Source organism: Salmo trutta, chromosome 15 (assembly GCF_901001165.1).
Source record: "Salmo trutta chromosome 15, fSalTru1.1, whole genome shotgun sequence".
In the NCBI taxonomy this organism is placed as follows: Eukaryota; Metazoa; Chordata; class Actinopteri; order Salmoniformes; family Salmonidae; genus Salmo; species Salmo trutta.
Window position 1 is genome coordinate 6,967,981 of NC_042971.1, and position 22,236 is coordinate 6,990,216.

The following is a 22,236-nucleotide window of genomic DNA, read 5'->3' on the forward strand; positions in this document are numbered from 1 at the left end:
GAAGGGCCAGATGTATACAGAACGGTGTCGTCTGCGTAGAGGTGGATTAGGGAATCACCCACAGCAAGAGCGACATCGTTGATATATACAGAGAAAAGAGTCGGCCCGAGAATTGAACCCTGTGGTACCCCCATAGAGACTGCCAGAGGTCCGGACAACAGGCCCTCCGATTTGAAACACTGAACTCTGTCTGCGAAGTAGTTGGTGAACCAGGCGAGGCAGTCATTTGAGAAACCAAGGCTATTGAGTCTGTCGATAAGAATACGGTGATTGACAGAGTCAAAAGCCTTGGCCAGGTCAATGAAGACGGCTGCACAGTACTGTCTTTTATCGATGGCGGTTATGATATCTTTTAGTACCTTGATCGTGGCTGAGGTGCACCCGTGATCAGCTCGGAAACCGGATTGCACAGCGGAGAAGGTACGGTGGGATAATAAATGGTCAGTGATCTGTTTATTAACTTGGCTTTCGAAGACTTTAGAAAAGGTAGGACAGGATGGAAATAGGTCTGTAACAGTTTGGGTCTAGAGTGTCACCCCCTTTGACGAGGGGGACGACCACGGCAGCTTTCCGATCTTTAGGGATCTCGGACGATACGAAAGAGGTTGAACAGACTGGTAATAAGGGTTGCAACAATGGCAGCGGATAGTTTTAGAAAGAGAGGGTCTAGATTGTCTAGCCCAGCTGATTTGTACGGGTCCAGGTTTTGCAGCTCTTTCAGAATATCTGCTATCTGGATTTGGGTGAAGGAGAAGCTGGGGAGGCTCGGGCAAGTAGCTGTGGGGGGTGTGGAGCTGTAGGCCGGGGTTGGGGTAGCCAGGAAGAAAGCATGGCCAGCCGTAGAGAAATGCTTATTGAAATTCTCGATTATCGTGGAGTTATCGGTGGTGACAGTGTTTCCTAGCCTCAGTGCAGTGGGCAGCTGGGACGAGGTGCTCTTGTTCTCCATGGACTTTACAGTGTCCCAAAACTTTTTGGAGTTAGAGCTACAGGATGCAAATTTCTGTTTGAAAAAGCTAGCCTTTGCTTTCCTGACTGATTGTGTGTATTGGTTCCTGACTTCCCTGAACAGTTGCATATCGTGGGGACTATTCGATGCTATTGCAGTCCACCACAATATGTTTTTGTGCTGGTCAAGGGCAGTCAGGTCTGGAGTGAATCAAGGGCTATATCTGTTCTTAGTTCTACATTTTTTGAAAGGGGCAAGCTTATTTAAGATGGTGGGGAAATTACTTTTAAAGAACGACCAGGCATCCTCGACTGACGGGATGCGGTCAATATCCTTCCAGGATACCCGGGCCAGGTCAATTAGAAAGGCCTGCTCGCAGAAGTGTTTTAGGGAGCGTTTGACAGTGATGAGGGGTGGTCGTTTGATCGCGGACCCATAGCGGATGCAGGCAATGAGGCAGTGATCGCTGAGATCCTGATTGAAAACAGCAGAGGTGTATTTGGAGGGCAAGTTGGTCAGGATAATTTCTATGAGGGTGCCCATGTTTACGGATTTAGGGTTGTACCTGGTGGTTTCCTTGATAATTTGTGTGAGATTGAGGGCATTTAGCTTAGATTGCAGGACGACCGGGGTGTTAAGCATATCCCAGTTTAGGTCACCTAACAGAACGAACTTTGAAGATAGATGGGGGGCAATCAATTCACATATGGTGTCCAGGGCACAGCTGGGAGCTGAGGGGGGTCTATAACAGTTGGCAACAGTGAGAGACTTATTTCTGGAGATTCATTTTTTAAATTACAAGTTCAAACTGTTTGGGCATAGACCTGGAAAGTATGACAGAACTTTGCAAGCTATCTCTGCAGTAGATTGCAACTCCTCCTCCTTTGGCAGTTCTATCTTGACGGAAAATATTGTAGTTGGGTATGGAAATTTCAGAATTTTTGATGGCCTTCCAAAGCCAGGATTCAGACACGGCAAGGACATCAGGGTTGGCGGAGTATGCTAAAGCAGTGAATAAAACAAACTTAGGGAGGAGGCTTCTGATGTTAACATGCATGAAACCAAAGCTTTTTCGATTACAGAAGTCAACAAATGAGAGTGCCTGGGGACACGCGGGGCCTGGGTTCGCCTCCACATCACCCGAGGAACAGAGGAGGAGTAGGATGAGGGTACGGCGAAAGGCTAGCAAAACTGGTCATCTAATGCGTTGGGGACAGAGAATAAAAGGAGCAGATTTCTGGGCGTGGTAGAATAGATTCAGGGCATAATGTGCAGACAGGGGTAAGGTGGGGTGGAGGTGAGCCCAGGCACTGAGTGATGATAAGAGAGGTTGCATCTCTGAACATGCTGGTTATACTGGGTGAGGTCACCGCATGTGTGGGAGGTGGGACAAAGGAGGTATCTAAGGCATGTACAGTGGGACTAGGGGCTCCGCAGTAAACTAAAACAATGATAACTATCCTAAACAACAGTATACATGGCATATTGACATTTGAGAGAGACATAAAGCGAGGCATAAAGCAATCACCCGTGTTGATTGGGAGAGCTAGCTAAGACAACAACGGGTAAGACAACAACAGTTAATCAGCTAAGACGACAACAACAGGTAAAATGGCGATGAATGAGCAGAGAGGGTCGATTAACTACACACAGGGCCTGAGTTCGGAATAGGGCCAACAGATAAACAAAGGTAAACCAAGTGGAGATAAATGAACAGTCCAGCAGGCATCAGCTATGTAGCTAAGTGATCATAGGGTCCAGTGTACAACAATAGATGGAACAGGGAAGCCGCGGGGTAGTCGTTGCTATGCTAGCAAGCGGGAGACACAGCGTTTAAAGTTAAGGGTAAGGGTAAGTAGAAGCATCTGCTCCGACGTCCGTCAAAGGCCGGTTGAAGGCACAGCGGATGGAATTACGTCTGCGGACCAGTCGCGGTGGTACGGCGGGGCGCCGTATCGACGAAGGGACCGGGCCAGATGGCGAAAGAGGTATTGTAGTTGTGGTAAATTTGTTTGCAAGCCGGGAGATGCGCCGGGCTCAGGGCTAGCTTTTGGGGCTGGGTCACTCAGTGGCAGCTAGCTAGCTGTGATGATCAGGGGTAAAGGTCCAGGGTTTACGGCAGGAATCCGGCGTTGTAGTGGAGAAAAACAGTCCGAGGCTGGCAGGTATTATCCAGGCTAAAAGCGGCTGGTGCCTGAGCAGAGGGTAAAGGCCGCTAACAGTGGCTAACTATGACTAAATAGCTAGTAGCTAATTAGCTGGTTAGCCTCTAATTAATGTTTTGGCTATATTTAAAAGAAAAATAGCGGATCTGTGTCACATTGAGATTAACATCGGGTTAAACTAAGTGTTTGGCCCATAACTTCACCTAACAATAACATAGACCTACTGTAGGACCCATAACTTCACCTAACAACAACATAGACCTACTGTAGGACCCATAACTTCACCTAACAATAACATAGACCTACTGTAGGACCCATAACTTCACCTAACAATAACATAGACCTACTGTAGGACCCATAACTTCACCTAATAACAATATAGACCTACTGTAGGACCCATAACTTCCCCTAACAATAACATAGACCTACTGTAGGACCCATAACTTAACCTAATAACAACATAGACCTACTGTAGGACCCATAACTTCACCTAACAATAACATAGACCTACTGTAGGACCCATAACTTCACCTAACAATAACATAGACCTACTGTAGGACCCATAACTTCACCTAACAATAACATAGACCTACTGTAGGACCCATAACTTCACCTAACAATAACACAGACCTACTGTAGGACCCATAACTTCCCCTAACAATAACATAGACCTACTGTAGGACCCATAACTTCACCTAACAATAACATAGACCTACTGTAGGACCCATAACTTCACCTAATAACAATATAGACCTACTGTAGGACCCATAACTTCATCTAATAACAACATAGACCTACTGTAGGACCCATAACTTCACCTAATAACAACATAGACCTACTGTAGGACCCTGTAGATGTTATGTCCCTGTATTGCTACTGCTGTATCAAAGGAATTATCTAAGTGAGTTTCAGAGATGAACAGTACAGTGCATTCCAAATTCAATAGGCAGGCAAGTAAACAAAAACGTTTTCAAATAAAAACTATTCCAGAAAATGTATATAACATACAGTCCTTGGACCTTGAGGAGTAACGGGGGCAGCAATCAGCAGTAGAAACAATAACAAAGCGTACTCCCTGCCCGTTTCGGTAAAAAGCTGAGGGATGGGGCTGGAGAAATGCAACCATCCATGATCTCAACATTCTAGTTTTAACCATGTTTTGAGGCTATACAGTGTTTGTTTATATTTACTGACAAACATTGGAGTAAAAAAAGCTTATATTTTGGGTTCTGATGGGGTACGACAGTTGAACTAATCTCATGAGGCATTTATAAGTGATTTATTCAAGAAACAATGGGTACATATCATTAATGTATAAGTCCCAAAATGGATGTAACAACTGCTGATTGTCCCTTTAAGAGAACATCTTGGGCTAATCTAATAGGAGATATTGAGGACTACAGTATTTCAGGCATTGTCATTGGATGCATTTGATCAATTGTTAACGTTTTGTTGATGGTCCACTCTTGATGTTCGACACGTTACAGTGAAGCTTCAGCCATTCCTACAGAACAACATTAAAGTGTAGAACCCCTTTACTGCATATTGGTTCAACGACTGCAGAGACGGTACTTACTGGTGTTAAACAGATCTCCAACCTCCTCTTCTTCCTCCAATGTAACAGTCATCTCCCCTTCCTCCTCTTTCACTCCAAAAACTGCATCCTCATCTTCTTTTACTGTAACATCCTCCTCCTCTTTCACTCTGAACGCGTCTTCCTCTTCTTTCACTGTAACGTCTTTCTCTTCTTCTTTCACGGTAACAGCTTCACCCTCTACTTGTTTTTGTATTGTAACATCCTTCTCTTCCTCCTCCTCTTTCACTAGAGCTTCTTTCTCCGTCCAGCAGACCTCCTCCTCTTTAACAGGAGGAGAGTAGCTTAGTGAACTCATGGTCGGAGATGTTAGCTAGCTAGCATTAGCGACTAGCCTAGTTCTAAGCTAACTTAGCAAACCAGCTAGCTGACAAACAACGTAAATATAGAATTAAATGGGCCAACAAGTACATACGACAGAAGTGTGTTTAATACACAGCGACTAATATACACCAAAACAGTGTAAAGAGCGTGAATGTTGTAGCTATGTCTGCTAGAAAGCTACCGAGGTGTCTGACTAGCTGTTGTTGTTGAAGGAGCGTCCCGTCCACTAGATTATACGTCACACTGGCAGCATCGCCTGAACCTAAAAGACGCACATCGCCATCTGCTGACTGGAGGGCAACGCAGTTGAGGAACCAAACGTTTATTTTTCATTTATTTCAGAAAAGTTTAATATTATATTAAGTCGTTCAAAGAGAAGCATGTGTTGATTGATTCGTGTTTAATGAGTGAGAATTTAAAACAAACTTTACACCCACTACATATTTGCATTGAACCATACTTCTGACATGGATCATTTTGACCCCAGAGGCATATCTTTTATCATAGCCAAAATGTATTTCATTCAATTTTTCCAATTTTTCATGCCTTTGTCAATCAACTGGTTGTTAATACATCTAAATCTTGGTTTAGTGTTTCTGTATCAATATGGACTTTTAACAAATTCAAATCCTTTGGGGTCATTTTGACCCCAGACAAAAGCACCTTTGATAAATAGGACGTTTATTTCAAATCAAAATCACATTTTATTGGTTACATCACGTGTTGAGCAGATATTATTGTGGGTGTAGCAAAATGCTTGTGTTTCTAGCTCCGACAGTGCAGTAATATCTAACAAGTAAAATCGAACAATTTCACAACATATACCCAATACACACAAATCTAAGTATTTGAATCTAGGTTTCTCTGTAGACATGATCCATCCCACCAGAGGGTGGAGGGACACCTGTATCAGTGGTTTTGACCAGATATACACCTGCAGACACACAGTATAGTGCCTCCCATATATTCTCCTAAGATTGGACTTTTCTATGCCACGTATCACATGACTGTGTACAAAACTGCTAATGTGGCGGCAGGGTAGCCTAGTGGTTAGAGCGTTGGACTAGTAACCAAAAGGTTGCAACTTCAAATCCCCGAGCTGACGAGGTACAAATCTGTTGTTCTGCCCCTGAACAAGGCAGTTAACCCACTGTTCATAGGCCCTCATTGAAAATAAGAATTTGTTCTTAACTGACTTTTCTAGTTAAATAAAGTTAAACATTTTTTGTTGTTGAAAACTCTACACAATCCCAAAGCAGGTTTTTAGACATTTTTACAAATGTACTTAAGTATTCAGACCCTTTGCTATGAGACTCGAAATTGAGTTCAGATGCATCCTGATTCCATTGATCATCCTTGAGATGTTTCTACAACTTGATTGGAGTCCACCTCTGGTAAATTAAATTGGTTGGACATGATTTAGAAAGGCACACACCTCTCTATATAAGGTCCCACAGTTCACAGTGCATGTCAGAACAAAAACCAAGCCATGAGGTCAAAGGAATTGTCCATAGAGCTCTGAGACATTATTGTGTCAAGGCACAGATCTGGGGAAAGGTACCAAAAAATGTCTGCAAGAACACAGTGGCCTCCATCATTCTGAAATGGAAGAAGTTTGGAACCACCAAGACTCTTCCTAGAGCTGGCTGCCTGGCCAAACTGAGCAATCGGGGGAGAGGTGCCTTGGTCAGGGAGGTGACCAAGAACCCGATGGTCACTCTGACAGAGCTCCAGAGTTCCTCTGTGGAGATGGGAGAACCTTCCAGAAGGACCATCATCTCTGCAGCACTCCACCAATCAGGCCTTTATGGTAGAGAGGCCAGACGGAAGCCACACCTCCGTAAAAGGCACATGACAGCCTGCTTGGAGTTTGCCAAAAGGCACCTAAAGGACTCTCAGACCATGAGAAACAAGATTCTCTGGTCTGATTAAAATAAGATTTAACTCTTTAGTCTGAATGCCAAGTGTCACGTCTGGAGGAAAATGTGCACCATCCCTACGGTGAAGCATGGTGGTGGCAGCATCATGCTGTGGGGATGTGTTTCAGCAGCAGTGCAATTTGTCCACTGATATTGGTGTAACTTCTCACCCCTTGTGGCTGTATGAAAGTTAATTTCCCCTCAGACACACATGTGTTCTTTGATATAATGAAGGTCATTTGTGTTGAATGTACTTTTCCCCACTTCTTTATTATTCCAAGAGAAAAACTGCTGATGCACAACCACATTTCTAAATGACACCTGGTCTATACTTCTATTCTAACTCTCAACAGTAAGTTTAGACCCCGACTGATTTAAATATATATATATATATATATATATATTATTATTCATTACAAATAACACAAGGAATGGGTAACATTAAAGTATTATAACATGAAGGACAAACAATACAGCATCAAGACACTATCAAACATGTATCAGTCTGTCCACAACAGAGCCATCCTTATGTGTGAGGGTGCGTGTGCATGATAGTGATATAAAATGTGTGTCATAGTTTCCTTTTTCATGATCACAATCTAGTGAAACCCGAACCCTCCAAGATCCCCCCACAGTTCCCCAATAGCTGTCCCTCAACCCTCCAAGATCCCCCCCACAGTTCCCCAATAGCTGTCCCTCAACCCTCCAAGATCCCCCCCACAGTTCCCCAATAGCTGGCACTCAACCCTCCAAGATCCCCCCACAGTTCCCCAATAGCTGTCCCTCAACCCTCCAAGATCCCCCCCACAGTTCCCCAATAGCTGTCCCTCAACCCTCCAAGATCCCCCCCACAGTTCCCCAATAGCTGTCCCTCAACCCTCCAAGATCCCCCCCACAGTTCCCCAATAGCTGTCCCTCAACCCTCCAAGATCCCCCCCACAGTTCCCCAATAGCTGTCCCTCAATCCTCCAAGATCCCCCCCACAGTTCCCCAATAGCTGTCCCTCAACCTTCCAAGATCCCCCCCACAGTTCCCCAATAGCTGTCCCTCAACCCTCCAAGATCCCCCCACAGTTCCCCAATAGCTGTCCCTCAACCTTCCAAGATCCCCCCCACAGTTCCCCAATAGCTGTCCCTCAACCCTCCAAGATCCCCCCACAGTTCCCCAATAGCACTCCCTCAACCCTACAAGATCCCCCCACAGTTCCCCAATAGCTGTCCCTCAACCCTCCAAGATCCCCCCCACAGCTCCCCAATAGCTGTCCCTCAACCCTCCAAGATCCCCCCACAGTTCCCCAATAGCTGTTCCTCAACCCTCCAAGATCCCCCCACAGTTCCCCAATAGCTGTCCCTCAACCCTCCAAGATCCCCCCACAGTTCCCCAATAGCTGTCCCTCAACCTTCCAAGATCCCCCCACAGTTCCCCAATAGCTGTCCCTCAACCCTCCAAGATCCCCCCCACAGTTCCCCAATAGCTGTCCCTCAACCCTCCAAGATCCCCCCCACAGTTCCCCAATAGCTGTTCCTCAAACCTCCAAGATCCCCCCACAGCTCCCCAATAGCTGTTCCTCAACCCTCCAAGATCCCCCCCCACAGCTCCCCAATAGCTGTCCCTCAACCCTCCAAGATCCCCCCACAGCTCCCCAATAGCTGTTCCTCAAACCTCCAAGATCCCCCCACAGCTCCCCAATAGCTGTTCCTCAACCCTCCAAGATCCCCCCCACAGCTCCCCAATAGCTGTCCCTCAACCCTCCAAGATCCCCCCACAGTTCCCCAATAGCTGTCCCTCAACCCTCCAAGATCCCCCCCACAGTTCCCCAATAGCTGTTCCTCAATCCTCCAAGATCCCCCCACAGTTCCCCAATAGCTGTTCCTCAACCCTCCAAGATCCCCCCCACAGTTCCCCAATAGCTGTCCCTCAACCATTCGAGACTCCTCCCACAGTCCCCCCTAATAAAAAAAGACAATTAATTCCATTCCCCACCTCCAAGAACCCCCATAATGCACCAACAACCAAGAGAATGAACTAAAGAGAAAAAAGGAAAACAGTAAACAACAATGCAAAAAAATTATAAAACAAAATAATACATTTAAAACAAAGGACATCAAGGACAACTAAAATCATAACAGCAATGCCAACTGTATATGTTTGTGTGCATGTCTGGCACTATTACATGTATGTGTGTGTTCTTGTATGTGTTTGTTTGAATGAGAGTGTGTGAATATGCATGTGTTCCTGCACGGCATCAGCCTCAGGCAAACCGGCATTAGTTGTAAAAACACTGCCACTTAGTGTCATTCAAATGTACTTTTTATTATGTTTGATTTTGACTTTAAAAAAAAAATAACTTTTATCTTTTGACCATCTCCTATCATCTACCATGAGGTAGTCACCTGGAATGCATTTCAATTTACAGGTGTGCCTTGTTAAATGTTAATTTGTGGAATTTCTTTCTTTCTTAATGCATTTGAGCCAATCAGTTGTGTTGTGACAATGTAGGGGTGGTATACAGAAGATAGCCCTATTTGTCTATATTATGGCAAGAACAGCTCAAATAAGCAAAAAGAAATGACAGTCCGTCATTACTTTAACACATGAAGGTCAGTCAATACGGAAACTTTCAAAAACTTTGAATGAATCTTCAAGTGCAGTCACAAAAACCATCCATCGCTATGATGAAGCTGGCTCTCATGAGGATTGCCACAGGAAAGGAAGACCCAGAGTTACCTCTGCTGCAGAAGATACGTTCATTAGAGTTAACTGTGAAGACAACAACTATGCCTATGAGATGGTTTGGGATGAATCGGACCGCAGAGTGAAGGAAATGCAGCCAACAATTGCTCAGCATATGTGGGAACTCCTTCAAGACTGTTGGAAAAGCATTCCAGGTGAAGCTGGTTGAGAAAATGCAAAGAGTGTGCAAAGCTGTCATCAAGGCAAAGGGTGGCTACTTTGAAGAATTTCAAATATAAAATATATTTTGATTTGTTTAACACTTTTTTGGTTACTACATGATTCCATATGAGTTATTTCATAGTTGTGTTGTCTTCACTATTATTGTAAATTTTTTACATTTACATTTGAGTTATTTAGCAGAAGCTCTTATCCAGAGCAACTTACAGTAGTGAATGCATACATTTCATGCATTTTTTTTTTGTACTGGCCCCCTGTGGGAATTGAACCCACAACCCTGGCGTTGCACACACCATGCTCTACCAACTGAGCCACAGGGAAGGCCAACTTAGACAACAGTTAAAATAAAGAAAAAACATTGAATTTGTAGGTGTGTCCAAACAATTGACCGGTACTGAATATGCATTGTGGAGGAGAACTGATCCTAGATCTGTACAAAGGCATAACATCTACAGCAGGAACAACTGTCTGTGTTAAAAGGCCCAGCTGGGTTGAATTGAGCTATTTAAAATGACATATTTGAATGTCAAATGATTTGTTCTGTTTGTCATAACAAGACAGGGTCTGTGGAGGCATGGCCTATTAGTGGTAGATTTGGGGGAGAATTTGAGTTGGAATAGTGATAGATTTTTGGAGGGACCCTTGTCACTACAGCCAACCCTTCCCCCACACCGTAGGCAGTTCTGTTACTCACAACACTTCCCCTGCTTTCCTCAACAATGGAAAAGCCCACTGAACTAAAGCCTTGCCATTTCAGATCTTTTTTAAAAGATTGGGGAATTTTTTACAATTAGGAAATAATATGTCATGTTTTACTCGTACCTCAGCCAGCATTGTGAATGGTTAGGAAATAATATTTCATGTTTTACTAGTACCTCAGCCAGCATTGTGACTGGTGTCTGATGCAGTGACATACTAGACCATGGTAGTACATCTAATACTTAGGTGTTTTTAGTCATGCATGAAAGGTCTGGGGTGGTTCTGTGGTTATAAGTTACTGACTTTGGAATACATTTCTGGCCATGCTGGCAGGGTCTGAATCAAACCCAATGTCCACCTGGTACACTGACAGGGTCTGAATCAAACCCAATGTCCACCTGGCACCCTGACAGGGTCTGAATCAAACCCAATGTCCACCTGGCACACTGGCAGGGTCTGAATCAAACCCAATGTCCACCTGGTACACTGACAGGGTCTGAATCAAACCCAATGTCCACCTGGCACACTGGCAGGGTCTGAATCAAACCCAATGTCCAACTGGTACACTGACAGGGTCTGAATCAAACCCAATGTCCACCTGGCACCCTGACAGGGTCTGAATCAAACCCAATGTCCACCTGGCACACTGGCAGGGTCTGAATCAAACCAAATGTCCACCTGACACCCTGACAGGGTCTGAATCAAACCCAATGTTCACCTGGCATACTGGCATGGTCTGAATCAAACCCAATGTCCACCTGGTACACTGACAGGGTCTGAATCAAACCCAATGTCCACCTGGCACACTGACAGGGTCTGAATCAAACCCAATGTCCAACTGGTACATTGACAGGATCTGAATCCAACCCATTGTCCACCTGGTACACTGGCAGGGTCTGAATCAAACCCAAAGTCCACCTGGTACACTGACAGGGTCTGAATCAACCCAATATCCACCTGGTTCACTGACAGGGTCTGAATCAACCCAATGTTAAGGGGAGGGAAGATTGGTCAAGAGGGTGATGATTATTGTTGTTCTACTGCCTGATTGTTATGCAACAACACTGTTTACAAAAGCTTTGTTAAATCAGCACAACAGTTTTCAGCTGTGCTAATGGTTTTCTAATGATCAATTAGCCTTTTAAAATGATAAACTTGGATTAGCTAACACAACGTGCCATTGGAACACAGGAGTGATGGTTGCTGATAATGGGCCTCTGTACACCTATGTAGATATTCCATAAAAAATCAGCCGTTTCCAGCTACAATAGTCATTTACAACATTAACAATGTCTACACCGTATTTCTGATCAATTTGATGTTATTTTAATGGACAAAAAACATGATTTTCTTTCAAAAACAAGGACATTTCTAAGTCACCCCAAACTTTTGTTACACAATGTAGGAGCAGTATAGACCTAGTCTGTTCATTATATACATCTACATGATGTATTGTTACACCATGTAGGAGCAGTATAGACCTAGTCTGTTCATTATATACATCTACATGATGTATTGTTACACCATGTAGGAGCAGTATAGACCTAGTCTGTTCATTATATACATCTACATGATGTATTGTTACACCATGTAGGAGCAGTATAGACCTAGTCTGTTCATTATATACATCTACATGATGTATTGTTACACCATGTAGGAGCAGTATAGACCTACAGTAGCTGGCTACTTATTTCTATGTTGTTTGACTGAATGAAACTGCCTTAAATGTGCTGTAGTAAAACATTATTTTTCTCACTAATCAATCACCACATTCCTGTCTTTGTATGTCTCAATATAATAGTATTATTTAATTAAATCCATGTAAAATACTCTTTGTCTGAATATAAAATCTGATCCTCAACGGCGTTTCCCTCCAGTCAGCAGACGGCGATGTGCGTCTTTCAGGCGATGCTGCAGCGTGACGTATAATCTAGTGGACGGTTCTTCATAAACAGCTCGTCAACCACCTCGGTAGCTTGCTAGCCAACATAGCCGAAAGATTCAAGCTATTTATACGCTTTCGGTCTATATTAGCTACTGTGTTTTAGACACACTTCTGTCGTATCTACTTGTTAACCTATTTAATTTAATATTACGTTATTTTTTATTAGTCAGCTATAGTAGCTGGCTGGTTAAGTTAGCATTAGCCTAGTCGCTAATGATAGCTAGCTAGCTAACATCCCCGAACATGAGCTCCCTAAACTACTCCCCTCCTGTTAAACAAGAGGAGGTCTGCTGGACGGAGAAAGAAGCTCTGGGGCTGAACATTGTCGTGAAAGAGGAGAAGGAAGAGGAGGATGTTACAGTAAAACAAGAAGTAGAGGGTGAGGATGTTACAGTGAAAGAAGAAGAGAAAGACGTTTCAGTGAAAGAAGAAGAGGATGATGCTGTTTTTGGAGTGAAGAAGGAAGGAGAGATTACTGTCACATTGGAAGATGAAGAGGAGGAGACAGGAGATCTGAGTAACACCAGTAAGTACCGCCTTCAATTAGTTTTTAACTTTGGATATTCGGAGTTGGCTCGTCAATACCTCTTCAACGGAGGGCCCTGGGATGATGACTGATATGTCTAGAATCAGACGACGTAGAGAGCAAGCTACCCCTTGTTTTCTCCGTTCCGTTTCCAAAAAGTGACTTAACATATATATTTGAGGAGGGTCTATCTGCTGAGCGCAGACTGGGGGGCCACGGCATGTAGTGATTTTAATGTAGTGATGTTTTACTACACACCGTGACCCCCAATAGATAATGTGAGAGTTGGGTTGGCTACACCAAAGATTATGGATATACTGACAAGATGTATCTCAGTCCTAACAAGGGGAGTCGTTGTCCACAAAGCTGCACTGTGGGTTGTCTATCTCCCACCTATCCTGTCTTTGGATTGGTGGATACATCTTATTATTGTAATCTATTGTTTATATTCTATGAGGGTTGTTGTCGTCAACCGCCTGTATTCAATGGAGAGAGATGCTAAGCTACTAGCATGAATATGCATAGCGATCTGGAGATAACTCCTATTGTGTTTTTATCAAAGTTGTCGGTATGTCACGTGTCCACATATCAACTTAATTATGACGAAACTTCTGTTGAATCAATTAAACCTCACGTAGCAAATAAGCCATTAATTTTGTTGTTGACCAAATTTAACACTTTCCACATTGGGTTGATAATTGTTTCCACTTGGATACAACCAACTGTAACCTACTGGCATGACCTAGAGAGTTACAACCTACTATAACCTACTGGCATGACCTAGAGAGTTACAACCTACTGTAGCTTACTGGCATGACCTAGAGAGATACAACCTACTGTAACCTACTGGCATGACCTAGAGAGATACAACCTACTGTAACCTACTGGCATGACCTAGAGATAGATAGATATATATATATATACACAAGCATTTCTAAACTTTTTTCTCACTTTTATGGGGTATTGTGATGTCTTTATGAGGTATTGTCTGAAAATTGATAATTAAAAAAAAAAAACATTTTTATAATAACCAAATGTGTAAAAAGGGAAGGGGTCTGAATGCATGTTGTTCTAGGGCAGATTTTTAAAAAAATAGTATTTTCTTTCTACCAATTGATTGGTTGAAATGTTATGACGTGTATTTGTTCATATAGACACACCCCGTGTGTTTAATAAAATCAACTGTATGTGCAGAACTTGAACTGAACTGATGCTTCAAGCGTTTGATTAAATAATTAACACACACAAATGACTTGAGGAAGCCAGAGGTCAATATAACCAGAAGAAAATAACCAATTCCCCACCTGCTGCTGGCCTTCGTTAATTCTGACGTTATGCTCCTGAAGTTTCCGGTAAAATAGGCAAACTTTTTCCATTTCCGTTTGAAGTGCCAATTTATCTGACCATTTCTACCGATCTGCATGCCAGTTATGAACGTGTTACAACACCTGTTTGGCCCCGCCACTTCCTGGGTCGGGGAAGTGAGGTATTAAATTTAAGGATTAAATCATTTAAGGAATATATCCGAGTCTCACGCTCATCACCTGTGGAAGGCGGGGCTTCCAGCGAGGTGTGGATTTAATAGTATGTTGTACCTAGTTTCCCTCCTTCAGAGAACAGTAGTTATAGTTATAACGTGTGGATTTAATAGTATGTTGTACCTAGTTTCCCTCCTTCAGGGAACAGTAGTTATAGTCATAACGTTAAGCTTGTCATATGATGAACTTTAACTTAAGTACTGGATCTTGCTGTCGGACAGTTTTTTTGTATTCAGATCTCTGAAATGCTCTCTAACTACGTAACATTTAGTGTCTCCTTATGTTACGCTGGGAAAACAGTTTTCATGGGCACAGAAATCCTAAATCATTTCAGTTTACTAAATCCAATGGTTCCAACCGAGAGTCACCTTAACTTTATTGACAACTCCCAAATGGATACTGTCATTAATGCAGTTCTTAAATAATTACACATAATACTTAATACTGTAGCTGTTTAGTTACAGTCACATGTTCAACTCTCATCAGCTGATCCAGGAAATCATTTTCTCCATGCCAGTCAAATGTAGTTCTTCATTCATTACACCGGTAAAGACAGTTATGCCGTGCTCCACGTTGGATCCAACATCCCAAACAAATTGATGTTTATAATGTGTTATTGTCTACTTGATTTACAGTAGGGTCTCGTTAGTCCGTTTGGAAACGGAGATACTTAGCTCATAATGTGTAGAGAACTGTTCCTTGATGGATAGGCTATTGTACAACACACAGAGCTATTTTCCTTTATTCAGGACATTTAAAATGACAACACATTACAGAGTAGGCTAGTGGGATTATTCACAAAATCTGGTGATCAGGTTATGAATTGTCATGACAAAGACATTTTAGTCTCCTTGTTTCACCTAAAATATTAAATGATTTATAGTCCTAGATCTATGTTGTTGTTAGGTGAAGTTATGGGTCCTACAGTAGGTCTATGTTATATTTAGGTGAGATTATAGACCATTTTGGCATACACTTAGTGGACAAAATCTCATTGTCAGGCTGATGTCAGGCTGATGGAAAACTAGCCAATGATCATTTTACTGGTTGAAGTCGTTTTTAAATATAAAGTAGTGCATTTGACAATAACACAAACATTATATTAAATCAGGACATTCAAACGAGCCTTACAATTATAATCCAAAGTAGTGTCAAATTATGATAATCATAATCAACCTGTAAATGGAGGCTTTATTTGCTGTCATCCTATGAGAACTCCCCTGAGTTTCCCCCATGGTGGTGAATTAGTGAATAGACACAGAGCTTAATGTGAGTTTCCTTGAGTAGCACTCCTGATCTAGTGCTGTAATATTCAGAATACATTGTGAAAACTAAAATCTTTGCTCACCATTTTTTAAATATATATATTTTTTTCACCCCTTTTTTCTCCCCAATTGGTACTTACAGTCTTGTCTCATCGCTGCAACTCCCATACAGACTCTGGAAAGGCGAAGGTCGAGAGCCATGCGACCTCCGAAACACAACCCAACCTAGCCGCGATGCTTCTTGACACAATGCCTATCCAACCCGGAAGCCAGCAGCACCAATGTGTCGGAGGAAACACTGTACACCTGGCAACCTGGTCAGCGTGCACTGCGCCCGGCCCGCCACAGGAGTCGCTAGTGCGCGATGAGACAAGGATATCCCTGCCGGCAACAGAGCTTGGACTCGAACCCAGAATCTCTAATGGCACAGCTTAGGCCACTTGCTCACCATTTTTGCTCCAGGCAGATATACTACATCCATAACTAGCGGTTTCTGCATTAGCAGGGAGGTGTTTCTGCAGTCAAATTGTGTGTGCATCGCCCTTGTCGCAATTTTAGCAAACACAGAAAGGTGCCTATATTTGAGAACAAAAGTCGCCTAGCACACTGCTTAGGAGTTCAACACCTTTTACTTATTTCTAGTTACTACTAATGTGAAAACAAGACTAAATATGACTATTGTTGCTCACTTGACTGTCTTAAGACAATTGTCAAGTCATTTTAACATTCATTACAGACGTCAATTGTTGTACAGTATCATGGCTACGCTGTTTGCATCACCTTTTTCAGTGGATTTCTGCTGTTGTGGGCCCTTAACCATCTGTCTGACTTGTTCACACAGGAGAGAGACGTGACTATCATGGATCCTCTGGGGAGCCTCAACATCATGATGCTAACGAGCCAGAGACGAGTCTGTCCAGATTCTATCACCTCAAGAAACACCAGCAGAGACCCACAGGGAAGAAATATATCTGCTGCTCTGACTGTGGAAAACATTGCAAATCTTCATCAGAACTTAAAATGCACCAGCGAGTACACACAGGAGAGAAATCTCACCACTGTTTTGATTGTGGGAAGAGTTACTTAAGATTAAAATCACTAAAAGTACACCTGAGAATTCACACTGGAGAGAAACCTTACAGCTGTGATCAATGTGGGAAGAGTTTTACTACATCTAGCTATCTGATTATACACCAGAGAACACATACAGGAGAGAAACCATACAGCTGTACTCAATGTGGGAAGAGTTTTACTCAGTCAAGCAACCTGTTATCACACCAGAGGACACACACAGGAGATAAATCTTTTAGTTGTAATCAATGTGTGAAAAGTTTTATTACATCTAGTGAACTGACTGTACACCAGAGAACACACACAGGAGAGAAACCTTATTGCTGTGATCAATGTGGGAAGACTTATATTTCATCTTGCCATCTGACTAGACACCAGCGAGTACACACAGGAGAGAAGCCATTCCACTGTTCAGATTGTGGAAAAAGATTCTCATCTTCACAGAATATGAAGAAGCACCAGAAAACACACACAGGAGAGAAACCTTATAGCTGTAATCAATGTGGGAAGAGTTTTACTCGGCCAGACAGCCTAAAATTACACCAGAGAACACACACAGGAGAGAAACCTTATAGCTGTAACCAATGTGGGAATAGTTTTTCTACATCTAGAGTTCTCACTAAACACCAGAGAACTCATACAGGAGAGAAACCATACAGCTGTACTCAATGTGGGAAGAGTTTTTCTAAGTCTAGCTATCTCACTATACACCAGAGAACACACACAGGAGAGAAACAATATAGCTGTAGTCAATGTGGGATAAGATTTGCTTGGCTAACCAGCCTAGTTTCACATCAGAGAACACACACAGGAGAGAAACTTCCTAGCTGTGATCAATGTGGGAAGAGATACTCTGATAAAAGATCTCTGATTAAACATCAGAAAATACATGAGGGAGTTGTTTCATGATATCAATGAAATAATGTCACAATGTAGAATGTTTTAACATTGAAGTAGGAGTATTTTAATGATGTCACAATGTACAACAATAAACATTTGCCCCCTGTTCTATTGATTTCAACATGATATGGATATTAGCCTCAGGGGGAAAATCCAGGCTCTGAAATGGAAGAGTACTATTTATGAGATTTAACAAAAAGTGACTAACAAAAAAAGAGCTGTGTTACACTTACCACGTTGGTGATGCACTTGAATCAAAATGCAACACTTCAAAATGTAGCTAGCTGCTTTCTACAAATTGTCCTCTAACCAGTGATGTACACATTATTCCCAGATTTCATGTGGTTTTTGAGCTGTTCGTTTTAACAGGACGTGCAACTTCATCTCCCTCCTGTCACACAAATGATTTTAGCATGATATCGATGAATAAGTGTTGTGTTCCTTTGTTTAGCGACCCCTAAATTTAAATGCATCACTCCAAAATGTAGCTGAATGTCTTCTGCAGGTTGTCCTCTAACCAGTGAGGTGAAATATATCTCCCATTTCCATGTGTTTTTGTTTAGTTGATAGTTTCAACATCACGTACAACCTGATTTCCCCCCTAATCGATATCAGTGATTTATTGCTACTTGTCAAAACAACAGCGTTTTTGGTGCTTCTGCAGTTTATAAGGAGCTTGTTTTAAAAAATACAAGTAATATGATTATTGTGGCAGATGTTTGTGTACATAGCACATGTTATGTTTAGGTTTTCAATTTATCACAAACTGTTTCTGCATATTGGTTATTGATTTGGACACGTTAAAACTTTGTTTTGACATTGGGGCTGTCCCACCTAGCAAAATGTCATTGAAAAGACGTCGAAAATAAGACTATGCAATCAAATATTTCATATTTACAATTCATGTAACATTTAGTAATGATAATTATTTATGTAACCAACTGACAGTTTTTTTTGGTACAATTATATTGACATTGTTGCCCTGCTTTTAGAATATCAGGGTTCATTCTCAGATGTGCCAACCCAAATGTACTAGAGCATGACATTGGGGACTGGGCCCCGATCCAACAACATGCCTATCTAGTGAACCCTGAAAAGAGAGAGAAGCTCCGCAGTGAGGTGGAAAGTTACTACGGATATTGCAGGAGTTTCCTCTTGAAATCAGACATGTCCGTGGTAAGGACAACTTGGTTGCTAATTGTCTCAAGGATGGGCAGTCAAAAAATATTAGTGTTTTGCGTTTAGCCAGTGCATTGCCATGGATCACAATTTATTTTGACTACCTGTTTTTACCTATTGGAGATGAGTTTTGTTTGGACTCGTTCCAAGGGGACGAGAGTTCTAGAAGCTAGTGAGTTTTAGGATTCTATAGAAAGAAAAAGGAGAGAAAATAAAACGATTGTATATTATTGTTTAGAAATATGTGTTTTTCTTGTTTTTAATTGTTGACAGCCAGTAGACACCATGTTTATATTGTAGAAGGTGAAGCATTGTAGTTGATTATAATGAGAAATGGAAGTTGTTTTCTGTTGGTGGTGAGCAAACTTGTCCATCAAAAATATAGGATATATTTGTTGTCTTAAAGGGAAGGTGTTACAGGCTTTGGTATTTCGATTTATGTTTTGAGGTTGGACTTTAGCAGGTATAGCTCGTTAGTACGTCTAGCTCGTTAGCCCGTCTAGCCCGTTAGCACGTAGGACGCACTGATTGGTGTCACCTCGTTAGTCAGTATGTGTTACACCTGTGCTGGCTTGTCCATCTCGTTAGTGGGAAGGTGTTTCACCTGAGCTGGTCCAGGTTCTATTTAAGAGTGTCTGGCCCAGTGCTCCAGTTGTCTTGATACATGTGGAGAGTCAACACCTTTAGTTGCTCCACCTTTTTGGTTTGCTTCCTGTCTTTAAGTTTGGTGTGGGTTTTTCTTTTGTTTGCCTCTTCTTGGGCAGATTTAGTGGGTCTCATGGTGGGTGTCTTTTAGGTCCCAGTTGTTGTTACTAGTCAACTTTCAGTGGACACCCCCATAGTGTCTTTCAGAACCCCTCCTAAAACCCCACCTGTTTAGTTGTGGTTGTTGTTAGTTCCTCTTCTGTTTGAGCAACATTTTAGATTTTTCTTGATGGGGAATGTAACAACAAACAATGTAGTAAAACAAGCTGATATTTTGGGTTGGATGTTGCATCCAATTGTTAATATTTTAATCAATGGCATTTCCTTAGAATGATCGCTAGTCTTTGAATTGTTAGTCTTCTGTTTTTTATCATATATTTGTTTATTTTCATTTATTTGGTTTTTCCTGTAAACCCATTGTGTTGCATCCATGTCTGAAATGTGCTGTATAAATAAAGCTTGATTTGATTTCAACATATTGTAAAACAAATGAACCCAATGACTGACAATCAACAGACTCTTGTCAAACCAATGAACAAATATGTGCAAAAGCAACAAGTATCTTGGTCCATCTTAATATAAATTCAGTATTTCTTCCACTATCTCAAAATAGTGCATGATATGTACGTTTAGTATCACTTTTCAACCAACCCAGTTAATTTGTTGAAAATGAAATGTTTACATCAAAGGATTCAACTACTGGAAACGGAAACAAACAAATGGATCAACCAGATCAATCCCACTTTTCCAGCCTGCTGAAGGCGTGGTGGAGTGGTAAACACCACCCCCGGCTCTACCAGGGGCTTGAGGTGGTCTCCCACAGCTCTGCTTATGTCATGTTCTGTGGCCTTGCTGTTCCATTTATTGACTGTCCCTGCAACACAGAAACACATTTAGTCATATTATATATAACACTCAAAGTAATGGATATGGAGCATCTATGGCCTCAGTTACACCTGGCACCTAAATGTGACTTCTGTCATCCGATCACTCCAAGCTGCATTAGGTCTGCATGCAGAGATGTCACAATGTGCTGCATTAGGTTTATATCTGCCAGGATGGGCATTGTGTTTGGAATTTGAGTCTGGCCACTGAATATGCATAAGCAATGTAAAGAGATGGGGTGAATGAGGGGAAAAATACATTTTACACAAATTACCTTCATAATATCAAAGAACAAATGTGTGTACCTGAGGGGAAATTAACTTTCATACAGCCAAAAGGGGTAAGAAATTACACCAATTTCAGTGGACAATGTCCCAAGGATCCCAGATAGCATTGACCATTGTGCATTCTTCTGTCTCTTTTACATAGCAGGTGATGGGCTCTGACTTCTGAACTTGAAAATATTAAATATCCTTATTATGTGAAATTGAATGAAACAATAATGTATGTTGATGCTAATATGATGTACAATATTCCATGATGTTTCTATATGATAACAATAGAGTAATGTATTTAATATGATGTACAATATTCCATGATGTTTCTATATGATAACAATACAGTAATATATTTAATATGATGTACAATATTCCATGATGTTTCTATATGATAACAACAGACTAATATATTTAATATGATGTACAATATTCCATGATGTTTCTATATGATAACAATACAGTAATATATTTAATATGCCATAAACTACAGTTTCACTAATTCATTTTCTATTGTCATTGGTTGCACTAATTGCACTGTTTGTCTACATAACCTAGTTCAAGTATTCATGACATCACCCTGAAGAAGGCACAGTGATGCTGAAACGTTGGTAAATACCCATTAAATTGCTGGGAGTTTAAACATGGAGTGTGCGACTTTCTTTATTTTGATAGTTTATAGTTTATTCGCGGTTAGTCAGGACCTCCACACAAACTATTTTTCTGGGTTGTAACGGCTGTCTGAAGAGAGAGTGGACCAAAACGCAGCGGAGTTAGTGTTCATCATATTTAAATAAGAAAGAACACTATACAAACAAAACAAGAAACTGACAGCCAAACAGTCCTGTCAGGTGAAACACAATGACAGAAACAATTACCCACAAAACCCCAACGGAAAAACATGCACTTATGTGTGACTCCCAATCAACAACAACGAACTTCAGCTGTGATTGCCTGATTGGGAGCCGGCCCAAAACAAAGAAATACAAAAACCGAGAAACAGAACATAGAACGCCCACCCAATGTAACACCCTGGCCTAACCAAAATAAAGAACAAAAAAAACCTCTCTATGGCCAGGGCGTTACATGGGTGTGCGCCAGCTCATGTTTTTTAAGGGTAGGTAACAACACATCCGCCACGCTGATCCTCAACACAGGGGCCCCTCAGGGGTGCGTGCTCAGCCCCCTCCTGTACTCCCTGTTCACTCATGACTGCACGACCAGGCACGACTCCAACACCATCATTAAGTTTGCCGATGCCACAACAGTGGTAGGCCTGATCACCAACAACGATGAGACAGCCTATAGGGAGGAGGTCAGAGACCTGGCCGTATGGTGCCAGGACAACAACCTCTCCCTCAACGTGATCAAGACAAAGGAGATG

At 42.0% G+C, this 22,236-nt stretch overlaps 1 protein-coding gene across 1 annotated transcript; it reads left to right on the plus strand.

Annotated features, from left to right (window-relative positions):
- Positions 1–17,064: 17,064 nt before the first annotated feature.
- LOC115148401 (zinc finger protein 2 homolog) lies at positions 17,065–17,586 on the plus strand (the record flags this gene model as incomplete). Its single annotated transcript, XM_029690288.1, has 1 exon — positions 17,065–17,586. A coding segment is annotated over one exon (522 nt), but the record flags the coding sequence as incomplete, so codon positions are not given.
- Between the last annotated feature and the right edge of the window lie 4,650 nt (positions 17,587–22,236).